Source organism: Python bivittatus, unplaced genomic scaffold, assembly GCF_059951505.1.
Source record: "Python bivittatus isolate LINGU-HERP-01145 unplaced genomic scaffold, Pbiv_v1 ctg000480_np1212, whole genome shotgun sequence".
In the NCBI taxonomy this organism is placed as follows: domain Eukaryota; kingdom Metazoa; phylum Chordata; class Lepidosauria; order Squamata; family Pythonidae; genus Python; species Python bivittatus.
The window spans coordinates 70,760,564-70,775,973 of NW_028277075.1; the positions used below are offsets into that span (position 1 = coordinate 70,760,564).

The following is a 15,410-nucleotide window of genomic DNA, read 5'->3' on the forward strand; positions in this document are numbered from 1 at the left end:
AAAAAATAATAACAAAATAATATTATTAATAAAAATAGTTTTAAAAAGCTTCAATCAACCTTTCCTCACCTGCCCCAAACCAAAGTTGTTCTTAGCTGTACTGGAATTGAAGCATTATTTTTTGGTATGCATACAATCTGTTGTGCTTTTTGTCACATAGTTCCTCCCCTCCAGTCCCTGGGCATAGTCTTCCAGACCCATTCTACTTTTGGGAGTAGGAGAGTCTGATTCTTTCAAACTGAGTTCTCCCACCCACCCGCCATATGTACTGTGGAGGAAGTGCACAGTGAAGGTTTTTTTGTGGGGGTGGGGGGAAGATGCCTTCCTTATATTTGTAAACTAAAAGGCAAGTTCCTTTTGAACAGTTTAGTGTTTTTGTGGAATAGTGCTAAAGCTGTATCCAAAGGAAACCAACTATCATATTATATTAGCTGATTGTTGGGCTTGCTTTGAATGTACCTGTACAAAACACTTGTACAAAACTAGAGTGAGTTTTGACAGATGTCTAAACTAACTTCCTTCCTTCCTTCCTTCCTTCCTTCCTTCCTTCCTTCCTTCCTTCCTTCCTTCCTTCCTTCCTTCCTTCCTTCCATCCATCCATCAACTGAGAATGCAGAAATTCTTGTTACTCCAGGAGGACAGCTGATTAAATGACATGTTTTGCTCATTATCATCATTTTAAGATTGTTAGAAGTAAAGTCAATCATAGGCTATATTCAAGTACTTTGTGGGGGATTGATGTACATGTGATGTCGAAGATCCCTCACTGAAACAAGATCTATCCTTGCCTCCAAGTACAGTACATGGTTAAGAACCCAATGTATTTCTGATGCCAGAGGCTAAAAAGAAAACATTCTGACTCAACCAGTGTGCCTTTTCAAATTCACTCTACCAGTAAAGGAGGTAAGGTAAGGGTGTCATTCTCTGCCTGCTGATGACCCATTGCCACCTTTCTCTTCTCTCTCCCCTGACCTTTAACCACAGAATTGACAATGGGCAAGACAAACATTGGGCCCACCCAGTGCTATTTGCTGATCCTTGTTTTATTATACATATTAAGCAGGACTTTTAATATTCTCTGGGAGTCGTCTTTCAATGGTACTCAGACTTCTTTCAGGCTGTCTCATTGAAGTCCAAGCTTATAATCACAGTTCTGTCAGCCTGTGCTTTCCTAGAGGGCATGTCCACATTAATAGGCATTGCTCAACATCTCTTGCTCTGTTATGGGAAAGTGACAGGACAAGGGAGGAGTCTTCTGCAGAAGTACTTCCCTGTGCTCATCACACTGCATGATAGCCCTGCGTGATGATGAGGTTTCTGGTGGGATTCCTGTTACTGCTTCTCAACCAAGGACAGCACTGTCTTAGCTGTGGTGAGTAGGAAGAACTGAACACTGCCATCTGGATTCCTATTTCCTCAGGTCAACATTTCCTTCATTTCAAGAGGTGCTCTTAGCAAACACAATACATTTTCCTCAGTGCCAGAAGTCTGCTGTGATAACTTAGCCCTCACTAGCTTCTTTATGGATGGAATCAGCTTCAAGCTTCTTGTACCTTTGCTTTCCTACTGTTAGCTGCATCTCCTCCAGTTTTAAGTGGTGAGAAATTTCAGGAATATTAGTGCTTACTCAGCATCAGTTTCCTTAGAAGGAAGAACATGATCTCCTTCTATGGTAAAGGGTTTATTAATACATCTGTTCGGTAAGGATAAGATGAATATTCACATATTTACTCTAACCAATCTTTATTTCATATCAGATTCTTAAGGAACCCTTATTGCCATAGCACTTCTTGCTAAGACACAAGTCACCTTTCTGTAGTCTCTTTCCAGTTCAGCACAGGTCTATGTACTGCTATCCACACACCAGATTCTTAGATGGGTAAGAAGATTGAATTATCTCCACTATCACTGTCCTTCCCAGGTTCTGTTTCCAACACCATTACCACAGTGTCCTGGCAATTAGTTGACTTCCTGAGTCACTGAAAAGACATCTGTGGCTCTCAATAGTTCCTTTGTTGTATCTTAAGAAGGTTTGCCTCAGAGTACTCATAGTAATTGGTCCATTCAAAGAAATGTTTTGGAAATGATTCCTCAGAAAGAACTCAGGCTAATCCATCCTCTAAAATTCATTGCACACATTGTCATTCATCCACCCTTGTTTTGCACAGCATAATTTCCTAGATCATTTCCTGGGACTCTGCAGCAATTGACACACTAAAGTTTATCTCCACACCCTTCAACTACCAGTTCCTATGGACTGGGCTATTAGAAGTTGGATTTTTAGTACAGTAATTGGATTAAAAGACTGAGTTGGATTTTCCTCAGACCAATGTTGTCAGTTCCACTTGTCTCCATCTGCACCTCCAGACTCATTTGCATCTACTTTCTTTCTGCTAGATTGCATCCCACTGAGGATCAGGCAAGCTTCAGGTTTGAAGGGGCCCTTGGATAGCACCCAATTCTGTGGGTAGCAGGGAAGATAATCCCCTCTTCTTTCTATTCACATGCATGTCTTTGAGGGTCCAGAATGGGCTAATGAGTTTACTAGTAGAAGGCAAAAACAAGAGAGAGAATGCAAAAGAGCAGTTACCAGATGCAGGGCTCCACATCTCTCCCTGCCTGGATCTCAGTTTAGGGAATATCAACTAATTTCCTACTTCTTGTATATTGTTACAGTCTCCCCATTTCTCAAAGAGATGAGAAGTGCTGCAGATACAATGTTTTCCCACAAGCGTTCTAATTTATTTCTACTATTAATAAGATAATTGTATCTATCCCATTTGTCTGAGTTCACAACACTCAAGAACCTTCACATATGCTGTATTAAGTCTATTCTGATGCAGACGAATCTATATAACCTTGAGACAACATGAGGAGAAGGGATGATAATGGCTTGCTCAAGGCTACATAGCCCTTGTGGCTGCAGTAAACGTGATATTGGAGGTTCACAGCTCCTTCTTAGCATCAGGTTATGTAGGCCGTTTATACCTTGCACAAAATTAGAAAACGTCAGTTCAGCTTCAGAACCTGCTCAGTTTTAGAATCTGTACAATACCAGCAGAATTACAGTAACTTTAAACATGTGCACAGTTCCTTTCTCTCACTTAGTAATTGGAGAAATTGCCACAAAAGCTCCATTTAAGCTTTGATACCTGCAGACACAGAGCTGGGAAAATCTTTGATCCTCCAGAGAGCTCAGCTCAAAAGAATAGGTTGCATTTCTGCAGTCATGGTCTGCTTAGATCACTCATTTCTGAGACTTCTAGTATCTCCATGGCATTGTTAAATAATTATGATCACACTATGCTTTTCCACATGGCTCTATCCCCCCCACCCCCCATTGCAGATACACTAGCATTTTTAAAAAGAATTGAAGAGCCCAATTTCTGCATGTGTGGTTATTTATAGCAATAGTATATATTTAAGAGGCATGGTTTTGGCTTTTGCAGTGACATATGGGTAGTGGTGAAAGGGCTGGGGAAGCTCTATTACCGTCCATCCTATTTCTCCAGCAGAGCATAGCAACACACTTTCTTTAGCTTTTTAAGGCATGGACCATGAAGGAAGACACAGTACTATTTTTCCTGGGCAAGAAAGCTTGGAGCGACAGGTCCAATTAGGCTTAATTCTCAGCACAACTTCTCTTCCATGGAATTTATCCCACCTAGTCTTTAACATGTACCACATCCATGACTCAACAAATGCTTTTTTAGCAAGTGGCTGTTCTCTCACAGGTGGTGTGCCAAATTACATAAATAGCCTTCCTTCTGGTAATATGTACACCTGCCCCACTAATTTCTCTTAAAGGATTTGTTCTTTGGCATCCCCTTGTCAAACTGGTTCAAACCCAATATTGAGGAAAATGAGATAAGTAAAGGAGAGTCAACACTGCTAGAAATAAAGTGGCTATTCTGAGGTGAAAGGTTGGGAGGGAGGAACCAGAGCTGTCCCAGCAGTCTATAAAAAGGAAGAGCAAGCAGGTTTTCACCCTTGACTTCCAATATTCTATCACATCAAGGAAGACTTTGCCTAAAAGAAAGGAAATACCCACATTGTAGCCCAAAATGTTCCTCTTCACTATTATCCTGTGCATCTTCTGCGCAGTCACTAATGCGGCTTCCATTTCTTCGGGAATTTGCTGTAAGTATTTCAAGTCAATCTTCCTCTTGAATCAGCCTTCCTTGACCTGATGCCTCTCCCTAACTGGATGACTAACCTGGATGAGGGATGATGGGAGTTGTAGTCCAACACATTTGGACATCACCAAATTGGGTGGTCATGTTAGTCATGTGGGGGCGGGGTTAACCCTATAGTTAAGTGATATTAGGTCTCTACAAAGTATTCAAAAGAGATGCTTTGTAAAGTACCTCTTTAAACTGTTAAGGCAGCTATGTCCTTTACAAGGCTCATGCAGCTGTTTCAAAGGTTGTCCCCAGGTGTCACCACGTACATGCATAGCCACATTACTTCACTGACAGCCTCATCAGAAGTGTCTGCACATCAATAAAGACAACTGGGGAGAACTTTTGAAGCAGCCACATGAGCCTTGTAAAGGACATAGCTGCTTTAACAATTTGAAAGGAAGTAATCACTTACCTAGAAAAATAAAGTAGCACAATTCAGAAACTGGTTTATCCCCTTATGTGATCTGGAACATAAGGAAACCATAGTGCAGTCCTCCCTATCCTAGTAGCCCTCCAAACGTCTGTGTTCACTTGACATGCATACCAATGAGTGCAGATGGGAAGGCCACGTCTGTGGCTTCAGGAGAGTTATCAGAGAATATAAGAAGTGACTTGGGAACTTGGGGAAGCAGCTCTCTAGAGATCACGACTAACAGCCCATCTAAGCTCCCCCAAATCCGTCACTATAACTTCATTTTCTACCTGCCAGCTTTCACTCATCCCAGTGAGTCAATAGAAGACATAGAGAATAGGAGCGTAGCCTATCAGAAGAAGCCAGACAAAAACTCAAAACATAGTGCCAGCTCTGTCTCAATGGCAAAATGCTTCACGTGTATCGAACTGGATTACGGCTAACTTAGCTGATCTTAGTTCCTACTAAAAATAATGGGGCTTAAAGTTGTATCGATTTTCTTCCACTGATTTCAGTGAGACTTCAGTTCAGCTTAACTAGACAGAGCAAGGGAAGAGTAAGTTCCATTGCGTTAACCGTGACTAAGCCCTGCATGAGGGTGTATAGGATGGCAATCTTGGCCTGGATCCAATCCCTTGGCTGGAATTTAGTGAAAGATTGCTTTATCTACATACATACAGTAATTGAGGCTGAAGCTCAGACAATTGTGGATACCCGCAGTCTGAAGAAAAGAAGTACCAAGAGAGACAAAAGTGAGAAAACCTGAAATGTACACAGACTACCAAAACACAGCTCTTGTTCCTTTTTTGCCCACCATTAGTGATACATTTCATGTCCAAAGTTTCTGCCCAAAGGGAGATAAATTCACCCAGGCAGGTTCTGGAAATGTTTATTAATAACAGGTCCGTTACATGAATATTAACAATTCAGCTCGATGGACAGTGCACTGATGTATCACAGACAATGCCTTTGAAGCAATCCTTGTGATTATAGCATTCACTAGCGGGCACAAACATTTTGGTGGGCAAAAAAGGGGCCCCAAACACTATCAAATGCAGAGGAAATATATGATAAGGACAATTTCTGAGGCTGAACTGCAATTCCACTGACAAGCTAAATCAGAGTTCTCTAGGAACAAGTGCTGTTCTTGATAAACCTCTGGCTGTCTTGGTTCTAGCTGTCCCCAATGATCATCGGTGGCTGGTTAGAGGCATCCAGACACAACTGGAAAATTGGGCCAGCCTGCAGAGTCAACCTGATCCCAGTGTCCTGATTGCTTTGAACCTGGCTGAGGACCACAACCTCAGTGTGATAACGCAGTTGGTGCGGCAGATAAAAGAAACAGCTGGAACAGGTACGATGCCTGAAATGAGAAGCTTCTACGTAACCCAGTTGATTGGTTTCTACATAAACCAGTTCAGATCTTTAATTTGTTCCATTTTGTAAAAAGGGAAACATGGAAATAATATTTCAGCTGTCACTTTTGATAACTGTGGCTAACTTGCTAAGCCTATCCGATTATGAGGAATATTATGAAGGTTTGTGTTGTTGTTGCTGTTTTTTGTTTTGTTTTTACTAGTACATCCCAGTTTTGACTAAGATATACTTCCCAAAATCAAATACAGTGGTACCTCGGGATACGAACGCCTCTACTAACAAACTTTTCGGGTTACGACCAGCTCCGGCCGCAAAAATTTACCTCGATGTGCGATCTCCTCCTCGGGGTACGGTCATTTTTCCGCCCTGACACGTGGTCCGCGGCCATTTTTCTGCCCCTGACACGTGGTCCGCAGCCATTTTCCCACCCTGCCGCACGGCACCTGGCCGTTTTCCCGCCGCACCGTGCGGCGCCCGGCCGTTTTCCCGCCACGCCATGCGGCGCCCGGCCATTTTCCCGCTGTGCCGCGCCCGGCCATTTTCCTGTCCCACTGTATGGTGCCCGGCCATTTTCCCACCCCGCCCCGCGCCCGGCCGTTTTCCCGCCCCTGACGCGTGGTCTGCGGACGCCAGAATGGATTAATCGTAATTACATTGAACCTTATGGGAAAATTTGCTTCAGGGGGCGACCAAATTTGGAGGGCGGACCTGATTAACCAGATTTACATTGAACCCTATGGGGAAATTTGCGTCGGGTTACGACTAACTCGGGATATGCCCAGAGTCACAGAACGGATTAAGTTCATATCCCGAGGTACCACTGTAACACTAAGTTCCAGAATTACCACTAAGGTTTTTTCTTGGCAGTATAATAGGTGGAACTCTGAATGGTGACATTTTCATCATCACTGTATTTCCACACTTGTTCCTCTGCTAAATGCTTGCCTGTTACACAACTATTAAAATAGATGCTTAAGTATAGGACATAATAGGAACAAAGTCCCATACCATATATAAGTAACTCACTTTTGTCCCCTAAATCCGCTCTGGGGTCATCATTCCCCAATCACGTGGAACAAAATTAATGATCAATGTTCACTGAATAGTATCCTCAGAATCTGTATCTCATATTTAAAATAAATTTCCAGACAGCACACAGTCTGTTGAATGACATAAACATTTACAATCTGTCCTCTTAGAGAAAAATCTCATTAAGTCTAAGGAATCTTGCTCTCATGTAAGTGTGTGTTAAATTGCAGTTAAAAAATCTCTCAACAGACTAAAAACAGTAGATTCCAACTGTTGATCTAAAACAGCAATTAAGAACTTCATGGCAGAAGCAAAACAGTTTTCATTAAAAGGCTTAGAAGGATTGTGTTCCTGGAGCTGAAATTACAATAACCACTGTGAGTTTGTTTTAATGAAGCCATGTATGGGTCTAGGCTTTGATGGACTAGAGTCTGATGCATTTGACACCAGGAACTCTAGCCCATAGAAGCTATCATTGGTTTATCTTTAAAAAATCAACCAGAAGATTCTGTAATGTCTGCAAGGAAGAAGAATCAGATGGGGCTTCCAGTTATATCTCCAATTTTAAGACAACTTTCCCAGATGTATTGCTTACAGTTTCTAGACTTCTGGTGAGGATGGGAAAGGGTACATTATTGCTCCCAAAGGATCACTTACCCAATCTTTGTGGTCTCTGTCCCCTCTCGTTATTTCTTGCAGAGATGTCCTCTGGCAAAGTGGCCCTTTATGTCCTAGCTCTTCGGTCCTCCTGTCAGAATCCTACTGATGTCAGCACGCCAGAAAAACATGTCAACCTGGTCCAAGTCCTTGAGAAGAAAACAAAGGAAGAAATTAAGCATATTGGTAATAAGGCAAATGGGCATTAGATTCCTGCTTTTCACTCAGATGACAAGATAAAAAGAATTCGGATGATTAATGCATGGATCCAGTTCTCTGTGCTGTTCCCTCACCTCTGTGTTGCAAGGATGATGCTCATCTGAATTGAAATGCCCATCCCTCAGTCTATGCTGTAGTTATTCTCTTAGCCAGCTTGGCAATATCTGTTTTTTGTCCCAGTTACGAGTAACATTTTATCTTCTATATTTGAAAGACTAGTGCAACTTTAGTTGCCTACACACATCCTTAAAACAAGTTAGGATAATTTTTGCCCAGAAAAGTTGAATCTAGTTTCTTCCCTATTTCACAGTGCAAATGACAACTGAATCATTTCAGTTGCCAGCTGGGGAATTCTGGAACTGGTGTTTATAGATCTGGAAAGCGCTAGTTGAGGAAAGGTTATTTCATGTGATTTAGAATCCTGCACCATCAGGGTTATAAATTGCACTGGAGTCCTACAGATGTACATCAGGTGTCTGATTTTAGATCTCTCCTTCTCCAATCATACTTCAATAGTATTTTTCTATTTCTGCTATGTTTTGAACTCAACCTCCAAACAGTAATGGGCGAAGGGTAGACGTCTTCTGTGACCAGACAGAAAGTAACTCATAAACTTATTTACCTTTCAGATACTACTGGGACCCCCAAGACAACCTACTACCAATTGGCTCTAGATACTTTGGCTCTGTGTGTGGAAAACAGTCCAGAATGTGAAAGAGCTGCCTCTGTCCTTGCCGACACAGCCCTGGATAAACGTTTCCAATTCCAGGGTCATTTCTCTGTAGGTAAGATCATTCCATGCTTCATACAGACACAACACAGACACACACACATAAGATTTTTGAATATGATTTTAAATTACCTTTTTACTCTGAGCTTCCAAGGATGTCAGGATAGTTCTGCTAACGTTACCCTGTAATGATCCTCGGAAGTAAGTCGGACTGAGAAATGATTACTGGGGCACCAGTGAGCTTCTTGGTGAGCAAGTGATTGATAAGCTAGGAATCCCTGTAATCCATTAGTCCACCCACAATGACAACTTGTAATAAACAGCCTGTTTCTGTTTGGGCTGCTTCTCTCGGATATCTGCTTGTCCAGCACTTATACCAAAGAGGTCATTCACTCTTCCTGGACCGGAAAACACTCCTGAGTTTCTTTTCACTGGGCGATCCCTTGTCCTATGTGATTTACAGATACTGCTGCCATGGCAAGTCTAGCACTGTTTTGCGTGTATGAAGGAAGAGTCTCATCTCAGGAGAGTGAACTAATAGGAACTCTACAGAATGCCTTGGGCGTAACCACAAAGGAAATCCTTAATGCACAGCAGAAGAATGGTATCCTTGGAAACATCTATAGCACTGGCCTCGCAGTGCAGGTACATCTGAAGGGAAGAGAATCCAGGAATCTGGTCTTCATCTCTCGGAATCTTGCTGAGCATCTCTCTCTCTTGCTGATTTCCAGGCTCTCAGTGTCACTTCGGCGTTCTATAGTCCTACTGCATGGAACTGCGAAAAGACCCTCAAAGAAGTGCTGGATCAAGTCACCAGGGGAACCTTTAGCCCTCCAGCAGATGCTTCTCAGATCCTGCCTTCTCTTGTGGGCAAAACATACTTGGATGTGAGGGGTCTCACTTGTACCTCTGAAAATGGTAAGGCAGCTTCTTCAGTGGGAAGAAACTCCTCTGGCACCCCCTCTGCTCTCTGAAGGAGAGAAAAGCAGCAACTTTGGCTAGTGAGATAGAGACAAGGCCTAAATGAGCCTGCATGGTAGATCCCCCTTCCCCCATCACCACCTTTCCACACTGGGAAAAGCCACAGCTTTGCAGTTATGGCTTATCTGGAGTTTGTAGACACACAACAGCTATTCTGGAAGAAAGGGAATGGTGGAGGCTGGAGGTGGAGGGACAGTGCTATTCCCAGGTAATGTTTGTTCCATCTGACTGCATTTGGAACACTTCCCTGAAGACGGACGCAATGCAATATGCTAAACAAGGATAAACATTTTTTAGCCATACTTTAAAACCTATATTTGATGAGCCCAAAGGTAGCAGGAAGCAGGATGGGAACACAGTAATGCCATTTAGCAGCCTATGAGATTAGGAACAATCACACGATCCTCCACAAAATTATGCCACGAAAGCTTGGCAGTTTTTCATTTAATTTGAAAGTCTCTAGGATCCACAAAAAAGGGAGGGGGGCCGTGGATTGCCCACCCTGGAATGATCCATTTAACTCAGTGTTCTGGATCTGCAGCTTCTACTTAATGGTTCCTCCATAATGATGAAAAACAACTGCAACTCCCACCTATAGTAACATACAGTTAGAACATCTTTAAATGCATGCCAATTTTTGCTGCCAAGTCTCAGCTCACGTCACTGGCTCTCCCCATCTCAGCTGTGCAGGTCCAGGACTGCCAGTAGACATTAAGAGTGTAATAAGTAATTTCACCTGCCTTCTCCTCTCTTCCTTTGCAGTAACAGTGCATTATAAAGTAAGGAATCGGCTAATAGGACCTCATTTCAAATTTTCCATAACTGTGAAAGTGCCAAAGGGTTCTGTGCTGCTCGCTGCCTTGGAAGCAGCTCAACAAGCAAATCCAAGTAAATTCAGGTAAATAGACTCCTCATTGGATCATTAAAGATGCTGTCTCTGACATTTTGGGGAGGTCATTCAACCCAGGATGTGAACTACCAGATTTTTCTAAATTACCAATTCAAGACAAGGTGTAACTTCAAAATGTTACCAATGTATCTTAAATTCTACTTCCTGGCTTTGGGGCGGGAGACTGGATAAATTTGAATATTTGCTGTTTATGAACTATTTTCACTTACAACTTTCTTGATCTTTTCTTTTCCCCTTTTTCTTTTGTGTGCATGTGTGCATCCTCTTAAATTAGTATGATATAATTCACCATTTTCTTAATCCATCCTCCTTTCTTGCTGCTTTTGTAATGAATTTGGTATCTTGCAGCTTTCAAACAGAGGAGACATCTTGGGGCCCCATGGTCACCTCAGTCAATGGCCTCCAAGCCAGCACCAATGAAAAGACCTACTGGCAGTTCCTCAGTGGCAAAACACCCCTTGAACAAGGTATATATATTATCTTGGGAAGATGGATAACTGCAACATTTTTCTCCTATATTAATTATGATTAACCTGTTAAGGAATATGCAGCTGTAGGATAATAATAATGAACAAGACCAAAAAAATTAGGTTGATGCCTGTTCAGATGGTAAAATCTTCAAGTCGAGCTCAACTCCTCATGACTTCATGGATATATCCATGTAGTTTTCTCAGCTGCAACACAGAAGTGATATGTCATTGCCTTCTTCTGGAATATGTTTTCAACTTCCCAGCCTGGCCTACAGCCCTGGCATCTCCTAGAAGTATCCTATCCAGAGATGAGTCAGCCTTGACCCTGGTTAGCTTTTGAGCCCAGACAAGATTTGCCAGGTGCTGCAGCCGGTTGCGAGCCTGTTCAAATGCACAATTCCCAAAAGGCAAGGGGCACAGAGGAAAGATAATACTGTATATAGATGTTACTCACTGACAGTAGTGACTGATATGCAAGTCAAGAAAATCAAGGTTATTGTCTTGTTAATAAACTCAGCCCACAGTTGAGGAAGACAGTTGCATTAGCAAGGGCATCAATCAAATGCTGAAGTTAGGGCTGAAGTGTTGTCCCAGAAAAAGACTGAGCAAAGCATCAAGATGAAATAGGAAGTCAAAGAAGAGGTTGAGGGGTACAATAGCAAGGTGAAGTGAAAATTCAAAGGAGACAGAGGGAACCCTGAAGACTGAGAAGACTAACTGGGATAATGAATGGTTGCCTAACCACTATCCAGTGAGGTTCATTTATACATATGGATAAAGCTGAGACATGCTACATTATAGAGCGTAGGACTATGCAATGCTTTGGATTTGATTCTAAAAAGGTGCTTCAGTGCACCTCAAAGCATGACTGTAGTACTTGTTTTCTACTCCTTGAAGCAGCTGTGTCTTTGGCTGGGCTCACATGGCAGCTGCAGCATAGGCATCCTTTCGGGGGCACGGGGCAAGTGACCAAGTGTGCTCATGACATCATGACCCGAATCCTACAACTTATGCATTTGTTTCTAGCATCAGGGTGGAGGTATGAAAGGGTGGGGCTTGTGCTGTGATTTTACTGTATGCATATCATCGTTTTTCATCATCATGGCTGGCTATGGCCATCTATGGAGGGCAGCTGAGTATTTGCATCTATCTAATCTACAACTGGCTTTCAAACATCTGCACAAATTAAGGCTTATAAAATATCTAATCTCGGGAGCACTATCCACCTTTCAACATCACTTTTTTATGTTTGCAGGTGTTGGCAGCTACAAACCAAAAGATAATGAGCGAATTGTGGCCAATTTCACTAGATACTGAGCTATCACTTACAATATGACCTAGGAGTAAGATTCAAGCCTGCTTTCCATCAGAAGATTGCCCTTTCAGACAAAAAGATATGGCAAGATGACAATAAAAATGCTGATTTGATGTGTGCTATGTAGTGTATGTTTCAGATGGTTTATTAACTGAATGCCGATATCAGCAAAGCACCAATCTCTTTCCCATTCACAAAGTAAACCATTTTTGCTAGACAACAGTAGATTAAAAGACAGTATAACACTGATAAAATCTTCTATTTTGAAAAAGACTGCCAAATATTTATCACACGTTGCCAGGGATATATTGAGCATAGGGAAAGAAAAGATGGACATACAAAATATAGTTATATAAATAAATCCCAGAGGCCAGCTGAAACATAATCAAAATAAAAGGGCAGAGATTTGAGTAACACTTTCATATGCTCACTTATATATATGAATACAAATTTAAACAAGATTAATATAATTGAAATACAAATGTATCTTCCTGAATGAATACTAAGAAATAAATTAATAGATCTTACTGAAATGGGAAAGATGACTTTTTTCTCTGGTTAACTTACTGCTGACAGACAACTGTTTTCTCTTTTAACTCTTGTCTTCAAATGCACTCTGTTTTTTGTAACAGCTGTTCAAAGAGAAGATTGCCCACTAAAGCAAGCGACAAGCCACCTTAGACATTCATTTATTCAGCCAGTTTGATGCCGCCCTATGTCAAAAGACTCAAGGTGGTTTACAATATACCAGAAATAAAACCAACCACAACCCAACAGAAAAAAAATAAATAAATTACAGAAATAGTCCTGATCTAACCACTACTGTTCACCTGAATTTGCCTCAAAGTAATAGGTAATGGTTTAATGTTTGTACACCTTGACACTGCCTCTAAAAGTTTGTTGGCTTGAAAGGGAAAAAAGTACTTTTACAACTTAGCCAGTCTCATCCATGGGCTGGGAACAAGATGAAAGCAACAGCCTGGAAACATGGGAGAAACAAGGTGCTGCCGGGGCAGGTACGCTCATACTGGCAGGAGGTTCACATGGGGAAAGACCCTAAGATCATTTCGATATAGGAACTGCCAGGCTTCTGGGCCCGTGGCTGGTCAAAGCCAGCTATGTAGAGCAATAAAATGAAGTCACTTCCCAATTTGGTCAACAGTTGTTCGTTTGGTTTTTTACAAGATATGTACTGGGCTATGCAGATAGTCCTTGCTTACCGACTGTTCAGCAACCATTCAAAGTTACAACATTGCTGAAAAAGTAACTTTACGACCAATGCCTGCATTTATGAACTTCACAGCGTCCCTCAGTCATGTGATCACCATTACAGTCAGTACGCATTGTCTTGTGCCTGACCTGTTGTTTTTCTCCCCTCCCCACCTTGCAGAGGAGAGAGGTTGGAGAAGAAAGGATTACAAGACAGTAAGCAAGCACACAATGGGTAATACACATCGAAAGCAATGCACTGGCACCAGCAGCCACCAACATACTATGCAATAGCCCAGTGTATTCCTGATTATGTGCCTGCTTACTCTCTTTTAATCCCTTCCTCTCCAATCTCTCTGCTCTGCAAGTGGGGGAGGGGGGGAGAAAAAAATTAGCGATTTCTGTAGGCAATGTCTCTTGTGCCTGACCCATCCCCCCTCCACCCTCCCGCATAATCCCTTCCTTTCCAAAGAATGTAAAAACAAACATCAATGCCCTTCTCGTTAATTATCCCAGTGCCAGGGTGAGCATTCCAAAGGGCAGGAGAGTGGGGGAAAGGAAAGCTCAGTTGTGGTCATGGGATTTCCCACTTAGTGAATGCTTCAGTTAGCAATGGAGTTGCCAGTCCCAATTGCGGTTGCTAAACAAGGACTACCTGTATTTCCAAATATAACCATATAATGTGATCAGAAACGAGGATAAGGGGAGGTTTGTAGAGACAAATACGGATCACATTGTGGCAGTAAAAGTAGTGAAATGTACCTATTTCTCTGCTTTTAGTGCATCTGCACATAACTGGACAACAACCCTATTGTGGGTGACTTGGTCTTTCCTGGGCAAGGAGGGGCTGAGGGAACCCTTGTAGAGTCACTGTAAGACTATTCTAAGGATCTGTTAGGTAAAGTTGCTGGGATTCTGGCTGTGCACATCCAATGGAATTGACTGGGGCATGGTCTTGCTTTGTTCTCTGGGGAGAGTTTGAGTCTACTAGTCCTAAGGAAGCGGACAAGGTCCTTGGGGCTTTGAATCCTGTCACCTATATTTTAGATCCATGTCTCTCCTGGTTGGTTAAGACCTCCCAGAAACACGTAGTTAGACTGAAGCACGGGGAATGCATCCTTGCAAGACAGGAAGTGATGGTTTGTTCTGTCCTTAAGAGGCCTTCGCTGGATGTGATGATCCACTCTCCAACCTTTCCTTTTTAGTAGGCTTGCAGCTCCAAACGGCCTTTGAAGAAATGGATAACCTGGACCCTATTCGGTCAGGTTTCAGGCTGGATTATGGCACTAAGATGGCACCGATTGTGCATGTCGATGATCTCTGGCAGACTTGAGATGAAGCTGGTGTACCCATCCTAGCTCCCCTATTTAATATCTATGTCAATGAACTGGAGATTACAGTACTTCAGCTTGATGGCTACTGCCCATTATTACCCAAAAGGAAAATTTGTGGCTTGTTATATGCAGATGCTGCTGCTCTATTTTCACATACTAAATTAGGTGTGAAATGCCTCCTTGAAGCACTACTGTACTGTAGTCAACTATTGCCAAGAAAATCAACTACAAATCAAGTATGATAAAACTAAAATTTTGGTTTTTGTGAAAAAATAAAGAAGTATAGCTGGAAAATTGAAGATCATATCACACTAGTCAAGAATTTTAGTTATCTGGGCATTTTATTTAACCATGCTCTGTCCTGGCAACATCAGTGCAAAGCAGTACTTCTGAAAGCAGAAGTTTACCAAGCAACTCTGGGAGATGAAGCACCAGAAGAGATGCCTGGAGCACCGCTGGAGGAAGAGTCGAAGTGAATCTGACTGGACATGGATAAGAGCCCATTTTACCTCATTGCGATTAGGGCGGCAAAATGTCAATATTTCTCTGCCCCCTTTAGATGATATTGATAAATATTTGTTTA

General features: G+C 42.1%; 1 protein-coding gene across 1 annotated transcript; it reads left to right on the forward strand.

Moving 5' to 3' along the window:
* The first annotated feature begins 3,973 nt into the window (after positions 1 to 3,973).
* Positions 3,974 to 12,397, forward strand: LOC112543283 (cobalamin binding intrinsic factor-like). Its single transcript, XM_088146233.1, has 9 exons — positions 3,974 to 4,140; positions 5,774 to 5,950; positions 7,702 to 7,845; positions 8,508 to 8,663; positions 9,072 to 9,253; positions 9,340 to 9,526; positions 10,352 to 10,487; positions 10,848 to 10,966; positions 12,225 to 12,397. The coding sequence occupies exons 1-9, from the start codon at positions 4,065 to 4,067 to the stop codon at positions 12,284 to 12,286; spliced, it is 1,239 nt and encodes a 412-aa protein (XP_088002359.1). The 5' UTR covers positions 3,974 to 4,064; the 3' UTR covers positions 12,287 to 12,397.
* Positions 12,398 to 15,410: the final 3,013 nt, after the last annotated feature.

Excerpts from the sequence above, each read along its gene's own strand:
- LOC112543283 (XM_088146233.1), top strand. The coding sequence starts at position 4,065 with ATGTTCCTCTTCACTATTATCCTGTGCATCTTCTGCGCAGTCACTAAT. Across the intron at positions 5,951-7,701 it reads AAAAGAAACAGCTGGAACAG|AGATGTCCTCTGGCAAAGTG; the intron begins GTACGATGCCTG and ends TATTTCTTGCAG. Across the intron at positions 8,664-9,071 it reads CCAGGGTCATTTCTCTGTAG|ATACTGCTGCCATGGCAAGT; the intron begins GTAAGATCATTC and ends TGTGATTTACAG.